At 48.0% G+C, this 18,567-nt stretch overlaps 1 protein-coding gene across 7 annotated transcripts in view; it reads right to left on the bottom strand.

The window, feature by feature from the left end:
* MFSD3 (major facilitator superfamily domain containing 3) overlaps positions 1 to 18,567 on the bottom strand; it is a 926,467-nt gene that overhangs the window by 181,661 nt on the left and 726,239 nt on the right. For 3 of the 7 annotated variants that reach the window (XM_069621959.1, XM_069621958.1, XM_069621960.1), the window contains exon 5: positions 1,811 to 1,865. The exons of the other annotated variants lie outside the window; for them this stretch is intronic. In XM_069621959.1, the coding sequence (XP_069478060.1) occupies positions 1,811 to 1,865 (55 nt within the window). The remainder of the gene's footprint in view (positions 1 to 1,810; positions 1,866 to 18,567) is intronic. 7 annotated transcript variants of the gene reach the window in all.

Below are 18,567 nucleotides of genomic sequence, written 5' to 3'. Positions count from 1 at the left end.
GTGCCAGGAGCGTGGGGGACCGGTACTGAAACCACAGGGACCCCGCTTTGCAGCAAGCGGACCACTACTCTTACTCCCACCCACAACAGACTTATCCCCACTAGATTGTTAGGTCTTAGGAGAGTAAGGTTTTGGTTTATTCAACTGACTGCTTTTGGGACTCCTCAGCCTTCTGAGAGGTCCCCTTTTCATTGTCCTTATCCTTCCCACTGGAGTCCTTAGGAGACACCCAGTGAGAGAGCCACTTGTCAGCCACCCTGGCCAGCTTAAAGGGATCTAACATGTTCTGGTCAGCAACAGACTGACGCTGCTCCGGTGAACAGGCTTCCGAAAAATGCTCAAAAAACATAAGATGCGACAGCTCAACAAACTTTTTCACTTTGTAACCATCAATCCACCCCATCATGTTCATGTGCGCAGCACTCACTCAGTCAACCCAGGACACGTTCTCTCGTTTCTTAAATTCCCTGAACCTTTTAAGGTATTGGGTCGGTGTCTTGCCAAACTTGGCAATTAAAGCAGACTTCATGCACTCATACTGACTCCTTTCTTCGACACTTCGTTTCAGAATACAGTCATACCCAGTCTGAGGCACTCTGCTTAACAAGCACTTAGCCCAATCTCTCTTATCAACATCATGGATTCCACAAGCCACCTCAAACTCTTCAATCCATTGGAGGATATCAGAACCCTCCGCATACACACCAACCAAATCTTTCATAAACTTGGTGGCAGGGAACCTGACGCTCAACGGGTTTCGCTGAAATCTCCACTCTAGCTTTCTTTAGTTGGATTTGCTGATGATTCAGTGTCCTTGTCTTTGAGTTCAAGATCCCCATTCTTTAGTTCCAGATCCCTGGCTTTAAGGATCACTTGTTGTGCCAACTCCTCTTTCTTAAGCTCAGTTTCTATTGCCAACTTTATGAATTCAAAGGTAAACTTTATCCTTAATAACTCCAGTTCCAGGGCATTCCCTGAAGAAAGATCGCTGGCGGTCGGAACAGAGGCAGCAGGAGTGGTGGCGTTCCCAGAATCAGATTCAGTAACAACCCCAGGGGCGGAGTCCTCATTGGTTGCATTCCCCCCGTATAGAACTTCACAATCAGTCTGGTAGTCCACCAGGGCAGCTATCAGCTCAGCCCTAGACTTATCCACAAAGTCCAACTCCCTGGCTTCACAAGCACTCTGGAGAGCCTCTAAGCTCATCTGAGTCAATTTACCATATGCAATAGATTCCATTGCTTGTAATGTAGTGATCTTGTACACAACTAAACCTCAGTTCAACAAAGTGTATATATTTTGTAAGTGGCAAGGTTATACGCTGATTCGTAAAACCATAAGCATCCCAGCATTGCCACAAGTGCAAAGAAACGCACTGGAGGCAGGTTTATGTACTCCTGCTCTTTATACGGCAGAGGAGAGGCACAGAGGACCACAGCCAAGATTCGCTATATTGGTAAACGTGGACGAGCTATCAAGGCCTAGCTTCTCAGGAGGTGATGTGGACTGGTTCTTAAATACAGTGTAGTCCCCAAGCACCCACAAAGGAATGTCCACACACTATGTTAGTTAAAAGACAGTCTTTACATAAATAAGGTTCGATAAAACATACACTATCACGATAATAAACGTGCTCCCACAATTCTAAAATGGTAAATATATACAGTTTTAGGTGGTACCACGATTAATCTGATTCCATTTAAATGCATCAACTGTACTCAGTTCAAATAGCATACGAATCCACACAACAAAACGATGTTAAGCACAGACTTAAGAGGAAGACAAGTTGGTTAGGCAATGGGTAGAATACCTGGCCCCTACCACTAGGCACAGTTCCGTATGAGGATCCTCCCCACCTCGGCAACCTGTAAATAAAGATTTTATGATATGATAGTAATTTATATAGCACCTATACACAATGTATTTCAAAGCACTTCAAGGAAACAGAAGGGATCAAGGGAAAATACAATGACATTCTTACAGTCCATGAACAATAAGGATGTGAAATTAACTATCCTACTCAGCCTGACGACATTTCAGATAGTGCAAGAGCTAAGCCATAGATAAGGAAGGGAGGGGGAGAGTGGGAAGTAAATGGAAACAGATAGGCGACTACCGTTCTAGGCCTGATGACATTTCTGGTAGAGCCGGAGAAAAAGAAAAGGTGATGGAGAGGGGTGCAGAAAAGGAGGAACAAAACAAGCGACTATCGTACTAGGCCTGACAACATTTCCGATAGTGCTGGATGGAGGGTGGGGGGTACTGTAAAGGGAGGTGGGAGGAGACAGACGAGGTTGCTATCATACTAGGTCCAGGGACAATTCTGATAGAGTAAGTGCATTGAAGAAAGTAAGGGGAGGAGATAGGAGAAGGGAGAGGAGGGGAGAACAGAGTGTAAGCTGTCAAAAAAGAGTGGAGAAGCAAGAGGGGAGAGCGAATACAATTGCAGAAGTCAGTAGTAACACATCATGCTGCAAGCCAGGATACAAGATGAAGACGGGAACAGCATGATTCAGGGCCACCATGAGTACAAGATGCAAAGGAAGTCCAGCATGCAAGTTGAGAAAGGGTGACGCACCGTGAATAGATTAAGTCCATAAAAGTCAAATCTAGCATAGGCCACAAGACGGTGATGTTGAAACTAGAATGTTTCAGGACAGACTCCTGCAAAAGTAGGCTGGAGGGGGGCTGAGGGGCGAGCCGTGTCGAAGAATCAAGCAAAACAGGCAACACCTGTGTGTGCGAGGGAGGGCACAAGGGAACATCACGGGGGGGGGCAGAGTGGGTGGGATTGGCCTGTGGGGACAGAGGGTGTAAACACATGTTGGTGCATGCTTACCTACTGTCTGAGCAGGGGGTCGGCGCCCCTGGGTCCTCCTGGTCAGAACAGGTCTAAACAGGAATTGCCCTTTTTTGTTTGCCCTTTGCTTCTGGTGACAGGGGGCGAGAGACGCCCTTGATCTAAGAGTTAAGAGCAGGAAGGAAGAAGCTGGGCTAAGAAGGTGAGTTGTGCTTAGGCCAGGTGACCTAGATCCACTTGCACCTGCTCCCCAGCTGCAAAGGAAGAGAGGCTGGAGGGCTCCTTAAGAAGGGAAAAGAGCGGCAAGCAGGAAGGCACCAGGTGGGCGTGGCTTGCTAAGTGGTGAAAAAGAGCAGCAAGTAGGAAGGCACCAGATGGGCAGGGCTTAGGCTAGGTGACCTAGATCCACTTGCACCTGCTCCCCAGCTGGTCCCCATATATCGTACAAGCCCAATCCATATATTGTCTACTAGAGTCTTACCTTCTTCTATAGTTCTGCAACCCAAATGTACCTTGCGTTGTAGAGTACTTCACGGGGAATCGACAGGCCCTTCTTGAGTGTGCACCCTTTCAAGCGGGAGCCACGGGTCGTCGAACTTCTGTGATGAAGAAAAGGTGAACGTTGTCATTGAGACAGCAGCTTCGGTCCTTGTGGTGCTCGTAGACAAGTGATCGAAGACGTCCTGCAACAGAGCAGGCGTGCGGTGCACCGCGACAATGATGGTTCGTTGCTGCAAAGAGTTAGTGAAGAACTTTGGCCAGGCAGGGGCGTTGAGGCGTCGGTGAACGGGATGTGACCACAGCCTACTTCAGTAGCTTCGTCAGCGTCTCTGAGGTCTTCAGGTGGTAGGAAACCCACCGACGGATTCTCCTCGGTCTTCGGCAGCCTTGACTTTCTCCAGCAGAACAAAAACGGTTGACGGTGGTGAACAAGGGATTCCTTGGATCAAATGTTGTTAGGCAAACAAGAGCATGGTGGCTCCGGTCGGTGGCGGCGGCAGTCGGCAACGGTGGACGGCTTTCCGGTGCTTTTCTTGGTTCTCCTCTGCAGTCCCCTTCTCCGGTCAGGAGCCTTTCGTAGGTCTGTACCAGGGAGCTTTGGCAAAGATCAGCTGGTGCACGATGGTAACTCGTAGCTCGGGGAGAGGTCTCCTCACCAGGTCCTCCCTTGGATCAGTTCTTGAAGACACAGCAGCTTTTAGATTACACAGAAGGGAACAGCGGTTCAACTTCTTCTTTCGGCTCGGCTTCAAGAGTAAGCATGAAGTATCAACTTCAGCTTCTGAACGATTTCTAGCAGTGAGAGGCCCCCAGATATACTAGTTGATCTCCCATTCATTCTGCTGGGTTACACTCAGGCAACCAATCACTCAGAAGGGCATTCAGGCAGTCAGCCAGCCAATCAGGCGCACAGTGCATTCAGGCCATTCTTCTACATCCAGACACTCACAACACAGAATGTGGATTCAGACAAGTACTCTGCCATTCACCACTACACACTGCATTCATACCAGTTTCGGGCAGGGATGTTTCAGTCATTGTGTCAAACTGTTACGCTCACCTGGTTCCCACGGGGGCGTCGACCGGAACTGGGCCGCTGTTATTTCCACCAGCGTGACGTGTAGCGCCGAGATGACTGACTAGACTGGCCCGCTCAGCCTAGTTTGTCTGGCTCACAAGAATATTCTTCTGCAAAGGAGAAGAGGAATTAACCACCCGTGGAATTGAGTGTCAACCCACTTTCCCCACTCCTGTTGTCTTCCCACTGATCACTCTTGATGTCCCCTCCTTAGTCTCACCTGATGGTTTGGAAGGATGAGCTCCCCATCCTGCGTCGACCGCAGGGGCGCGTTGATGACCAGTTACTTCACTGGCGTAGAGGAATTGGTGAGTTCCAGGATTGACTCTAAAGTCCAATTGTTCATAAGAGTTCAAATGTCTGCTCTTCACTCTGTCCGATTCCTTGCAGGTTGCCGATTAATCCACTCAAAGATTTCCAAATGGCACTCGGGAAAATTCAGGTAAGTCTATTGTGTTTTTCCCCTTAGGGGCCGGGGTACGGCGATGAAGCAGAGTTGACTGTGCCGACCAGAGATGAGGTGAGACCCCCCGTGGTAAATCAGGTAAGTTTTCTGGGGGGTAACTGGAATTGTCCTTGCTTTCTCCCCTTAGGGGCCGGGGTACGGCGATGAAGCAGAGTTGACTGCGCCGACCCGAAATGAGGTGAGTACCTCCAGTGGGAAATCAGGTAAGTCCTTGGGGGCAGCTTGTATGGCCTTAGAGAGTCCCCTTGCTCACCTTGCTGTCTTTGTCTCCTTAGGTGTCAGAGGGCGGCCGCGAGATGGAGAGAGCGTGATGGAATGCTGAAGTACCACCTAGCAGGTGAGTTCAGCGCGGCGCCGTAGGAATACGAAGCAATGCCTCAAAGACTTCTGTCTTTCAGTTCCGTGGCGAAATGGATCAGGATTCAGGTAAGGATTAAAGTTAAAACTCCTGTTCTAACCTTTATCCTCTTTGTCTTCTTGTTTCAGGAGTCCGAGGACTGAAGCGGGCGTGGCTGAAGACTGGAGCTGCTGAAAACACAGTGAGCGTTACGCTGCAGCAAGCAGAATAACGCGAAGCACGTGTGGCTGTCCGGGCGTGGTTTAAATAGCCTTGGAAGAAGATCCAGGTAAGTATTCTTCCACAGCCCCACCCAAGTAACAAAATAGTCCCTTCAGTAAAATAGTCCCTCCTAAGCCTCATTTGGCTTGAGTCTTCATGCAGCATGGTCTGCTTCAGGTAAGTTATCAATAATGAGCCTGGCGCCATAGGCACCAGGACTGTACCCAAACAGCCCCTAACTGGGGCTTTTGGGCATGCTCCAAATGGCATGATGCCTGCTTCCGGGGCTGCTGGGCCTGGTCTGGTCTTCCGGGGACAGGCATCATGACACAAACACCAGATACTAGACACTCATAACACAGAATGGATATTCATCACACACTCCATTCACCCAGGTCCCACCCCACAGGCATACCCACAACACACAGTCATTGGGAAGGCTCCAGCCAGTCTGGTCGGCACTTCCCCGCACTACCATATATGGAACTTCCACCCAACAGCCAGTCAGGGGGTAGGGACAGAGTCAGAGCTTTGCGGGACTTCGGGAAAATAAGGTAACAGGCGATAGAAAGCGAGAGGCCACAGAGGCCATCTTGTTTCTTATCAGGAATCCACTGATTCCAATAACAGGGCCTGGGCATCCCAAAATGGAGGACGCTCAGGGCACCTGTCAATTGAGCACCAAGCTGCCACCAGTCCGCATCCTGCTCTGTGGGCCACACACAGGTGCCCAAAAACATACACTAGGAGTACAGGGTCGTACTCCCACCCATGGGTGCCAGAACAGTATCCCAAGAGTCTGTTCACCAAACCAAATACAGGAAGAGCTGCACCGCCAGGAGTCCCATATGAACACCTGCGCGGAAAACAAGTCAGAACACATGATAAAAAGCAATAAAGGACAATATTCAGAGGCCCTGTCGCTCCGATGCATTTCCAGCATCACAGTCAGCATCTTCCATATTATCGTCCAGTTGGGTAGAGAGTAGGAGGCTTGGCACAGCTGCCTTTTAAGAAAACTTTTCTTCAGATTCCTGAACGCGTCATCAGACTGTGGGGTACACTTTTTGCCCCTGACATCTTGGGAGTAGAAGAGTGTTTCCGCTTCCAGGTCTTGTTACTCCCCTGTTTGTCACTGCCATCTGTGGTGACTATGGTCGGGCGTGTCTATTTCTGTCTCTCTGGGAGCCACTGCCAGCTTTCCCTATGTGGGTCTCTAGAGTGCCCAATTCCTCCAGTAACAGACGTACCCCTAAAGATACCACACACGCACCAAGCTCCTACGCGTTAGGACCATGGCTAATCTGCCACAAATACATAATAAATATCTAGTTAAGCAAACAATTCTATCGAAATAATATATCATATGCCCACAATGTAATAGTCTACTTATCTGCGCTGAAGAGCAGAAAAGAAGAGGAAAGGACCTAGACAGGAAAGGGGAATACTAGGTCAAGAAGAAGGAGGTCCGAATAAGGACTACTGGATTGAAGGGACTAACAGGGACTTGTAATTCCCCAATAAAAAACTAAGAAAAACAAAAAGAAGTGTTTTTCAAAGTTAAAACTGCTGAAGAGTGAATAATAAAAGAAGTTGAAGCATAATGCTCGCCTCCAGTCTAAACATAGAAATTACATTTACATGACTCCTGGTTTTAGAATATGAAATTAGATGCATGCTACATTTTGGAGGAAGGAATCTTTGACACATGCGTCCAACCAAACACATTGCCTCTGAAGGGAGGTAATGTCCAATGGAATTCTAGAGTTAGGCCTTCGAGGGAGGCTTTTGACATGTTCTACCAAAGTATTCATTTCCAAAAACAACAACCCTTTTACTTGAACTGATTAAGCATGGTCTGGGGGAGGGGCAAATTGGTGGAATTCAAGCACGCAGGCAATCAACTTCAAAATAGCATCCTGGAAGGGGGCTGGCATTAAAAATAAAACAACTGAAAGAGGGGAGAAAGTAAGGGCGGTTTGGTAACTTTAGCAAACAAGTCTATTTCACTCAAGGCTGAAAGAATCCTTTATAACTCAAAGATCTGATAGGCCTCTGTGAGGAGTCAGAAATCAGAGACAGACACAAAGTTGTAGTTTTCTCAACGTTTGCATATTTATTAACGTTATGTAGGGATGGGATGAACGCCTATCTGCCACTACCCTAACGAGAATGTTCCCACCCCATTAAAACTAAAGAAAAAGAAAAACCCTTTGTCCAAATGTATCTGAAACTAAATAAAAAATAACCTTGCGTCCAACTGTATCTGACACTCACACTATACTTCACAACCAAAATGCAAAAGTATCATTTCTCTATGTTCAGTTTAACAAAAGTGTATAAAAGTTAAAACGTATAATTCTCACAAAGCTATCCTTGTGACCAGGGTTTGGTTTCCTTCCCTTCAATCAATTCAGGAAGACTTATGAAAGAGTTTTCTTTCAACATTGGTTTATTAAGTTCAATGGCAAATGTCTTTTCCATCCAACACATCTTTGCATTGTTAAAGAAAATGTCTCTTTCACAAAACGACTTGTTCACAGAAAAGAACAAAAACTGTTTCTTTCCCAAAGTACTATTTCGAAGAGGAAAAGGATTTTTTTAGAGTGGTGCAACACATCCATCCTTTCTGCAGAATACTTTTGTCAGGGCAGCACAACGAAGGTCTCTTGTTAAACAATAGTGTGTCAGGATGATAAAGTGTGTGCTTTCTTACTACAACTCTCGAAACCACGACCAAGTTTCCTTCTGTAAAACAACTATTCCTTTCCTGGTTTACTCTCCTGCCAGGAATAACTTCCACTTCACACAACTTGATTCCTATCCTAGTTTACTCACCTACCACGGTTAACTTCCACCTCACACAATTTGATTCCTATCCTGGTTTTCTCACCTGCCAGGATTAACTTCCACTTCAAAGCAACTGTCAGTGTTTCCTTCTGCTTATGGCAATATTGGTTCCACGTTTCTCCCCCAAGTACCACTCATGGAAAGAATTGTACAATGTCTGCCAGTTTTATAGTCTCTTGGCTGGTGGCAATGCAGGTTACAGGCTTGCCCAAACTGATGTCCCAGTATGGAGAATTGTGCCCTCTTTGCCCTGTTGTCCCTTCTCTTGTCTGGTGGCAATGTGGGTTACAGATTTTCCCAAAGTGACATTCCAGGTAAGGAGAATTGTGCCCTCTTTGTCCCTCACTTTTATTAGTCAGTATTCATAACTGTCTTTGAATTGTAACTGTTCTCTGTGGAGTGCCCGAGGGATGCCTCTTCCCTTAGGCCAACTCACAGTTTCTGGATACTGCAGTGCATTTTTGTTGTGTGTTGGACTTCAGTACACTATCAAACCTTCCAAAGTCTGACAATATCTTTCACAGCTCTGCCACAGCTGCCTTTGTCCACCCGGCTCTTCCCAGGACCTTGCCGGTCTTCGTTGGACCTCCCGGTGCTCCAGCACACTGTTAGGGAACATTTCACTTACTGCTATTTTACCTCTCTATTTGTGGACCCTCCAACGTTTTGCTTTTGCTGCGGCCTCCTGTCTTGACGATTGCCAGTGGAGCCTTCAGTTGCAATCCACTGGGCTTTCGCTCATCATTATGGGGAAACTGACTTGTCCTTGAGACAGTCAGTACTGAGAAACTTTGCTTCTCTTAGTCTTATGACTTTGTTGCCACTATTGGCAACTGTATTTCATTGTGCAAAGTACATTACAGTACCGCACAATGGGGTTCTTGTGTTTCTAGGGCCTAGTCATCCACTAAGGATTTTTTGGTAACTTGACATTGTGCCTAGGAGTAGACTGGTGGCAGCTAAAGCTTTTTCATGTATTTTTATGAACTTTTACCGAGCCACACTACGTTTACTGCGTTTGACTTATGACTGTTGCTAGTGTCCATCATGGCCGTGCCACAAGGTCTTTTGTCTTCTCCTTTGGCCATCCTCCAGATCTTTGTGACCAGGGGAATCCTTATTTGGGCATGCAGTTACCCACAAAATCCACCGCTTTTCGTGGGCTAATGCATGTCACGTGTGTAGGTACCCAGGAAGTGGGCCGGGACTGCCTAGTCCCAATCCACACTACTGGTGCCAGGATGTATGGTATGCACGAGAGCATGAGCGCTGCAGTGGTCCCTAATTGGACCACTGCTGGAGTGCATGGGTGGGGCAGGTATCGCAATTGGCCAGCTGGGTGCAAGCACTCCCTGGACTTGTGGATATGAGGAGGGGCCCTGAATGCAGCCCCACCGATCGCCAATAGGTCCGAATCGACCTATACACAGAGAGTATCCAGAAGAGGTGAGTAATCATACCACTTACCGGTGGCCCCACGTTCATTCATTCGCTTTTTACGCAGAAAGAATCCCTTGTGACGCTTGCATTAGCTTGGGTGGCCACCGTCCGAAAATTGAGAATAGCTTTATTCTACGCAGCAGATCTTACCCTGGCTCTTGGAACCGAATTTGCACACTCCAGAATCCCCTCTCTAACTTTTACACCTCACTGTATGTTGTACTTTGTGTATTTACGCACAACCGAGCGCTTATATTTTACATAGCGTGTGCTTAAGTAGTGATATTATGTGTTTTCCATTATTCACTTCTGATATTTCTGGGCCTAATAAATTGTGTATTTTTTATATACTATGGTCTAAGGGTAAGTCTTGTCGTCTTACTGTGTGTGCTCATCCAAGACCTTAGATCACCCACACTACTCCTGAGACTTAGCTTTGACTGTTCTCCAAGCTACCTTGAATTGTCCTGGATAAGTGTTCCCTGTTTCACCAACAAGGGTGGCCTCCTAAACATCTGTTCACCAGAGCAGAGTTTCGAAATTCATTCTAACACACCGACGTGGTTCTCCGCTGCTCGGTATACCTCTCTCTTGCAGCTGGGCTTCACCCCCTGCTCCCGTTCTTCACAGTTCCGCTTCCCGCTTCATACACACAGCGTCAGCTTCCCCTCGCCTGTGGGTGATTATTAAATTTAAAGGTCCAGCTTCTTTGACTGTGATTGAAACTAGACCGCACGGTCTCCTTTGCAGCACTTGTAATCATCATTTGCTCTTTGTTCCTCTCCTTCGTCTCTGTACCATAAGCATTATGGGTCTTGAAGTCCATAATGGTTTTAGAGCTTTCAAAGCCATTTTGTTTCAATTGTTTGCTGAACTGAAAGTTATTAGAAACATGAGAGGTCATATGAATATTAGCAGTGACATTATTTGCCTCAATCTGGTGTTTGCATTCTGGTAACTGTGGCACTGTTACTGGATCTCTGAATGCTCCCTCGAACCTTGATCTCATCCCACTAGGTGTGCCGTGCGCTGTTGTGTGTTACTTGTTCTCCCGTGTGTCTTCCTTTGCTGTGACCCTGGCCTCCAGGTCCCCACTGCGCATCTCAAATTCCCGCAAGCCCCGTCTTCTCCCTCCTCCCTCCTTCACACCCTCTATGGTGCTCGCTGTTTCTCCCATCTTCTCTAACTGCTACTCTATCTCCTATCCTATCCCCCTCACTAAGTCTGGTAGGAAGAAGTTCAAAAGTTACATTGTGGTCTCCAACCCAGCACTCCCTATAGCTGATACCTACACAAGCGCTTCCTCCAAACAGACACTTAGCAACATCCTCTTTGTCGTTCCCTATCCAGGCCTATGGATCCCCCATATGGTCTCTGTTCCCTCCCCTTTTCCTCCTCTCCCATTAATGGTGGCACTCGGGGGGAGGTCCTCCTGGCCCTCTTCCACTCCTTCAAGACCATCATTAATGTCTATCTGAATGGCACCATCTTGGTCCAGGGCCCTCAGCCTAATCACCCCCTATTTGATAGGCGTTTCGCATGTCTTATCAACTTCCTTTTCCTGCTACTCCTACCTACACCACTCTGGCTCCTCCGCCACCTCCCTCTTTCGCCACCTGTCTGGCACCCTCTCCCTCCTCTGCCCACTCTCGGGCCCCTCTACCACCTCCGCAGGGTGTACCTCCTGCCTGTTCCCCTCCACGGAAGTCTTTCAAATGTGGCAATCTGCTCCACGTCATTACTTTCAGCTCTCGCTCTGCTGTCAAACACTCCTCCGACATCTCTAAGCACTTGATCTGGATGTCCTCGGTCTCACCACGACATGGTTCATGGACAGTTTTGTCACAAGTTTTGACACTCTCCTCCACGATGGTTAAAAGATCCTCTCCGAACCCAGAACCAACCATCCAGGAGGTAGAGTAGCTCTGATCTTTCCGGAGTGGATCCCTGCTTCTGTCATTCCTACGCAGGCCTATTCCTCTGTTGAATACATGCTGTGCAGGCTCTCTATCTCTCCTGGACTCGCTCTTACTGCGGCCACCATTTACAGGCCACATGGCCAGGTTGCCCACTTCCTCTCCGAGTTGGCCGACCTCTCCTCCTCTTCCTTGCCTCCACCTCTCAACTGCTCCTCCATGGAAACCTCAACATCCATCTGGATGCTTCTAGTCACTTCTCGGGGCTCTTTTGCAATCTCTGCAAATCTCTCTCTTTCTATTCTTTCCTCTGGCCTGACACACTCGGCCGGGCACACCCTGGATGTTCTCATCTCCTCAGACATCCTGCTCTCAAACCCTCTCACCACTCATCTCTCTTGGACTGACCGCTTTCTACTCTCATCCTACCTGACGCTCTCTGTCCCCCAGGTAAACCCGACCCCAGCACTACCACCCACCTTCTCAGCCATCCGGCCATTCAAGTGTGTGTCAGTGGAGGTTTTTGCTGCTACCTTCTCGCCGCCTCCTATGCCCCTCTCTAACCTGCATCTCTCTATCACTAACGCTCTTGATGCCCTTGCCCCTGCCATGAGGATACGTTTGAAGCCCACCTCCAAGTGCAACTATTGGTATGCCTCCGACCTTGCCACCCTCAAATACAAGTGTCGGGTAGCCAAGAGGAAGTGGAGGGCATCAGGTGTATCCTCTGGCAAACTGGCCTGTTGCCTGCTCCAAAGGCAATACAGACTCTCTGTCCTTTCCAAGAAGAGAGCCTACATCTAAGCCCGCGTCTCTACGGCCTCTAACATGGCCAAACTCTTCGAAATCTGCAAGGAGCTGGTCAATCCTGCTGCAGTCTCTACCTCACCTGTTCCCTCCCAGGCCCTCTGCATGGCACTGCCTTCTCACTTCACCACTAAATCTCAGGACATCCTGTCCTCCCTCTCCTCTTCCTCTCTTGGCCCGCCTCTCTGTTCTCCTCTTTCCCTGTGTTCACTCCCGACGACGTTTTTAGACAAGTCCGATCTATGAAAGTATTGTTCAAGCAGGTGCTCCCCTGCTCTTCCAGTACCATCAAGGACTACATCGACACCCTGGCTCCAGCTTTGGCTGATTTCTGCAATCACTCTTTTGCCACTTGAACTTTCCCTTCCCCCTAAAGCACTCCCTTGTGCACCCCCTCATGAAGAAGCCTTCTGCCGATCCTTCCTCTATGGCCAACTACAACCCGATCTCTATCACTCCTTTCCTGGGAAAACACCTGGAAAAGCTGGCCATCTCCCAGCTTACTTTCCCATACCGAATCTGTTGGTTGTCTCCATGACCATCAGTCTGGCTTTAGAGCAGCCAGAAGCATGGAAACTGCTCTCCTGAATACCCGTGAAGACCTGCTCTCAAATCTCGACTCTATCTTTCTTCTCTCCTCATCCTCCTTGGTCTTTCCTCTGCTTTGGATCCGGTCAACCATGCCATCCTGATCAACCGTCTCCATGACAACCTGGGCATCACGGACCAGGCCCTAGCCTGGGTGACCTCCTTCCTCTCCTATCGACCCTCCCAGGTCCAACTAGGGTCCTTTCTCTCCTCCCCCTCTCTCTTCACATGTGGCGTTCCCCAGGGCTCTAACCTCTCGACCTGGCTCTTCAACCTTTACTTGACACCTCTGGCCCATCTCATCTCTACCTTCTCTTCTAGCTGTCAGTGTTATGCGGATGACACTCAGCTCTCCTTCAGGCTCCCCTCACTCACTCATTCCTAATGGTTTATCCCTGATTCAGGAATGGTGTGCCTCTAATGACCTCTGCCTGAATGCCAGTAAGACTTGAGATCCTTCTCATTGGGACCCCTGCTCCTGCTTTCCCTCTTTCCGTCTGGCCGCCCTCCCTGGGCCCTCTTTCGTCACCTTCCTGCGAGGCAAAAAACCATGGTGTCATCTTCGACTTCACCCTCTTCATCTCTCCTCACATCACGGACGTCTCTAAGAAGTCCCACTACCAGCTGCACCTCCTCAGAGGTATTCTTCCTTTTCTCACATTTCCCCCAGAAGCTGTCTACAGAGCCCTGGTTCTCTCTTGGATGAACTCCAACAGCCTGCCTGCCTCTACTCTCTTAAATCTGCCTGCCTACTCTTCGCCCACTACAACTAATCCAGAACAGGGCTGCGAGACTTGTCCTTGGCCTCAGGCCCAGGAATTGCATCCCTCCAATCCTGAAATCTCTCCATTTGCTCCCGGTGGCTGCAAGGATGAAGTTCAAGACCCTCTGCATTGTCCACAAGGCTTTCTGGGGCTGGGGCCTGCACTACATCCAGCTCTCTCTTCCAAAGCACTTTCCTTCTCGAGCCCTCCGTTCATCCACCTCCAACTCTCTGAGGGTAAGACGCTTCTTCAGGTAGAGAGTGAGGGGTAGATCTATCTCCTCGGCTGGTGCCTCCCTCTGGAACAGCCTCCCTGCCTCTCGCAAACATGAGCAGGACCACCTCAGGTTCTGGAAGAAACTCAAGACCATTTTTACTTTTTCTCTCTCCCTCTGCCCTTCTGATGTTCTTGTCTTCTGCACTAACTGGTTACCTGGCCTCCCCCTAAACCTTATGGGCAACAGGCTCCTTCACGACCAGTAGCCCTATGCAATGACTCCTGGGCTACCGTGCACTAGGGACTGTATCTGCAACCCTACAGTCACTGCCTCCTTGCACTTACTTTGAACCGGCCACCCCAGTGGCACTTACTTGAGCTTTGCTTTTACATTCTCCCTTTCCCTCCCCCTGGCACTTCTCCTCATCTTGCACTTGTACGAGCTGAATGACACAAGGTATAGTAAGATTGCTTGTTTTGTTCCCCTTTGTCTTCCCCTTCGTTGTCTTGTCGCACCTAGATACACCTGTGTACAGGTGCGTTATAAATTACATATCATATCACTTTATAATATGCCATCAGTGTTTTAGGGAAAATGGAAGAATCATACATTAATGGAGTTACCACTTTCCCTCGATGAGTTTCTCCTCCCATGTGATCCTCCCTAATAATACCAACCCCAGGGTCAGGATCAGGTAGCGGCTGCCTGTTGCTGGGCACATGAGAGGGGGACAACACGGTTTAAAAAAAAAAAAAAAAAACATTTTTAGTGGTTTTCTATTTATTCAACATGTAACATCCCCAACCTGTTCCCCCCACCAACACCGGGATTTTAGTGATGATTTCACAGGATTCATCACACCTCTCCCTCTATGACGAGAAAAACAAAGAAAGTTGATGATTTTAAATATCTATAATCCTCTCAAATCTGGTTGTCATTTGAGAACATCATTAAAAATATTTTGGGTGCCCCTCTAATGAAGTAATGCAAGATACAATCAAAATGGGTGATTTAAATGTTAAGGTCAGTCCAAGTCCAGCCAAAGACACAGATTTGGCCCAGCTAGAGGATATGACAATGCATTACTTACCGTAAAAGCATTTCTGATGGTTGTATCTGCTTAGATTCACATGCGTGCATAGGTCCGACATCCAGTGGTCACTGCGGAGTATTGCATTTTGTTTTTCGTAGTCGAAAAAGGGGACGTCGACAAGGCGTGTCTGTAACACTATCCCTATAGTGACGTGCGTTGTATCCACAATCCCTCACGCGTCGAGGTCCCTCAGATTGTTTTTTTCCGCCCAGCTTCTGGTCGCCTTACGCGGAGCTCCTAGAGAGACATTGCAAATACTTACTACGGACCTCGGTCCTTAATTATGCGCTAGCACTCAGTAATTGACTACGCTAATTGACTACGCTATAGTATATTTCTCCCTTTTTAATAACATCTGAAAGTTTGAGGTTTCAAGCAGAATGGAGAGTGACCATTTTACCCTAGAACTAGGAATAGACTATCGGGGGAATAAAGAGAATTTATCAAAGACAAGGGCATGCAAGGAAACCGAACTTGGTATAAACCAAGTAAAGAGAGAGAACATAATGGAACTAATAAATATGAGCTGACTAAAACAAAGGGCCTGGAAGGTGCTAAACAATGCAGGTAGTAGCTCACGAGTGTGCCAGTTAGTTCTTTTGAGGAACCAATTGGATGTTTTAGATACCCTGTGCCGGGAGGATACAGCTTTCCAACACCCTCAAGGTATAAGTAGGGCACTTATTGTTCCGGCTCGGTGTAAAAAGATGAACTTGGGGAATCCTCAGATGTTGAATATGTGAAGCAGGATCTTCATGCTGAATTTCCACTCGTGTGTGGCAATTGCAGACCGAATCGGAATCTGCCGCCAAGTTCTATGTCCTTGGAAGGTGCATCACCTGAAGTAAAATTTACCTGAGCAGCCCATTCCCAAATCTCTACTGCCATCAAAGACTGTTGTCTTGATTTTGCAAAACCCTGTGTGTTCGTACTTTTTGTTCCAAATACTGGGTTAAAAGGTTTTCAGGGCCAGAAAGTTGGCAGTCAACTTCAAGATGTTGATACAGGACTTCCTGTAGAGGGAGGACAACAGATTGAAAACGTGCAAGGTCCCTAAGGTCACACCCTAACATATAATGTGAGAGTCAGTAGGGAAAGTAACCTGGGAAGTGGTTCTACGCTTCTCGAGATCAGAGAACCATAAACGTTTTTATCACATGTCCTCCTTGACAGAACTAGCTGACATTTAACCTCCACAGTCACCCGCTGTGTATCCTTAGAATAAATCCTTTATTTGGATAAATCCGAATTCAGCTGCCGTTTCCACCATTTTCTTCTAAATGCCAGCTACTTAGATAGCAATGGAGTGAAATGTTACGGAGCTGAATTGTGTAGTACATAGCACAATGCACAAGATGAACTCTACAATGTTTTGTGCACTATGTGCGTTATCTGTATTGCTGAAACAAGATACTGACAACAACAGTTGCTATCAGGCAACCATTACAGAAATATGGAAGTATTCAAAGTTCACAGCGTTCTCGACGTGCGCTACATATGGCTATAGGCTAATTTTTTTTTTAAAAAAGTATTTTATTGGTTTTGAAACAGGAATTAAAGAATACAAACTTTACGAACTATAACAAAAAAATAAAAGAACAACAACAAAAACAACAGTCCTCGTGTGGTGGTATATTTAGAGTCCGAGATGGCTTGTGATTAACAGAGTGCTGATTATTCGGGAAGTGAGGGGAAAACAGTTTCAGGGGGCATCGACTCTGTGGTGGTGCAAAAGGACAATACTACAAAGCGTTATGGGTTCTCAGGGAGGATTATGGTCTGCGTTGAAGTGCATGTCTCTCAGGAGAGCCTTCCAGGATTCCAAGGTGCCGCTTGTGGCATCCCCGCTGGGTATGGTTCCTTCTTGCCAGGCTCTGGTTTCGGCAGCCGTCCATCTTTCCAGCTCATGTAGCCACCGTTCGTACCTGGGACCGGCAGGCGTCTTCCAGGCCATTGCTATGGTTCTCTTTACTAATATGCAAGAAAGGTCCATCAACTTCACAATGTGTTTAAGCTTACTTGGTCTGGGGTAGGTCCCAAGTAGACATTCTCTGGGTATCCAGTCGTATCTTTCCATTCCAGCGTCCTTGCAAAACTGTTTGGCTTTGGACCAGAGTGACATCGCCCTCGTACAAGTCCAGAACATGTGGATCATATCCGCCTTGTCGTTCCCGCACCATGGGCATGCCGGTGAGACCCTCTTGTTGAATGAAGCAACCCTTTGGGGACTCATGTAAGTTCGGTAAAGGACGTTCAGCTGTATTTGGCCAAATCTGGAGTTTCTTGACACCTTCTTGGGGTGTATTAGTGCTCTCTCCCATTCCTTGTCGGTGAGTGGTGTTTCAAGGTCTGCTTTCCATCTCGCCTTCAGTGTCAATCCTTTGGGATTAGGTGTATCGATGAGCTTGTTGTAAAGCCTGGAGATTGGTCTCCAACCATCTGAGAGGTCATGCAGTTCCTGCAGCAGCGGGTCTGGGGTGGGTTCCTCTGGCCAGCTGTTCCACTGCTTCTTGGCGGCCTGTTTGAGCCTGTGGTACCAGAGAAATTGGCCCCTGGAGAGTCCTTCAATGTCCTGTAGCGACTCGAAGTCCCTGAATCCCTCTTCTCCGAACAAGTCCCCCCACGTGTATATGCCAGCTTCTTCCCATCTCCTAGCTACAGAGAGGTCTGCCCTGGTTTTGCACACATCCACCACTATAGGGTTGTCAGGAGAGTACGGGTGCTTCACCTTCCTTATGTAGCAGGTCCTGGCCCATATCTTCCTGCCGAGCTCAACGATTAGGGGGATGTCCAGAGGTTGCCGGAGAGGGTACCACAGGGTTTCTTTAGGGATTAGGTTGGTGTGGTATTGTTTCAGTAGCCCCAATTCGGCCGTTGGTTCATCCGATAACCATTTCGTGATGTGGCTGAGCTGAGCGGCCAGGTAGTAGAGCTGTAGGTCTGGGAGTTTTATTCCTCCCTCTTTATGTGGCAAAGTTAGCGTGGCCAGTGACAGTCGGTGCCTATGGGGGCCCCACAGAAAGTCCCCGATGATAGCCTCTAGTTTCCTGAAGACGTGTGGCGGAACATAGTGGGAAATGTTCACGAAGAAGTATAGGAATCTGGGGAGAATTATCATTTTGGTGATCGCCGCTCTTCCCACCATCGCTAGTGGGAGCTTGGGCCAGAATTTTATAGATCTTCGGAGGTTGGTGACTGCAACTTCAGTGTTGTGCTCATGTGTGAGCTGCGGAGTGTGGGCCACATTGATTCCTAGGTACCGGAACTTGTCTAGTTGCCACTTTATCCCTATGGGCGGGAGGACGTTTGCTGGGGTGTCCCGCAATCTGGCCAGGGGGAATGCAGAGGATTTGTGTCTGCTGAACTGTATTCCAGAGTATTTCGCGAAGTTATCAAGTACCTCCAGTGCAGTCGGTGCATTGGCCTCGGGATTCCTTAGGTAGAGAAGGACGTCATCCGCATATAGCGATATTATGTTGTAGACGTTG

This window comes from Ambystoma mexicanum, chromosome 5q (genome assembly GCF_040938575.1).
Source record: "Ambystoma mexicanum isolate Mex_15411 chromosome 5q, UKY_AmexF1_1, whole genome shotgun sequence".
Taxonomy (NCBI): domain Eukaryota; kingdom Metazoa; phylum Chordata; class Amphibia; order Caudata; family Ambystomatidae; genus Ambystoma; species Ambystoma mexicanum.
This window is presented reverse-complemented; position numbering and strand designations above follow the sequence as displayed.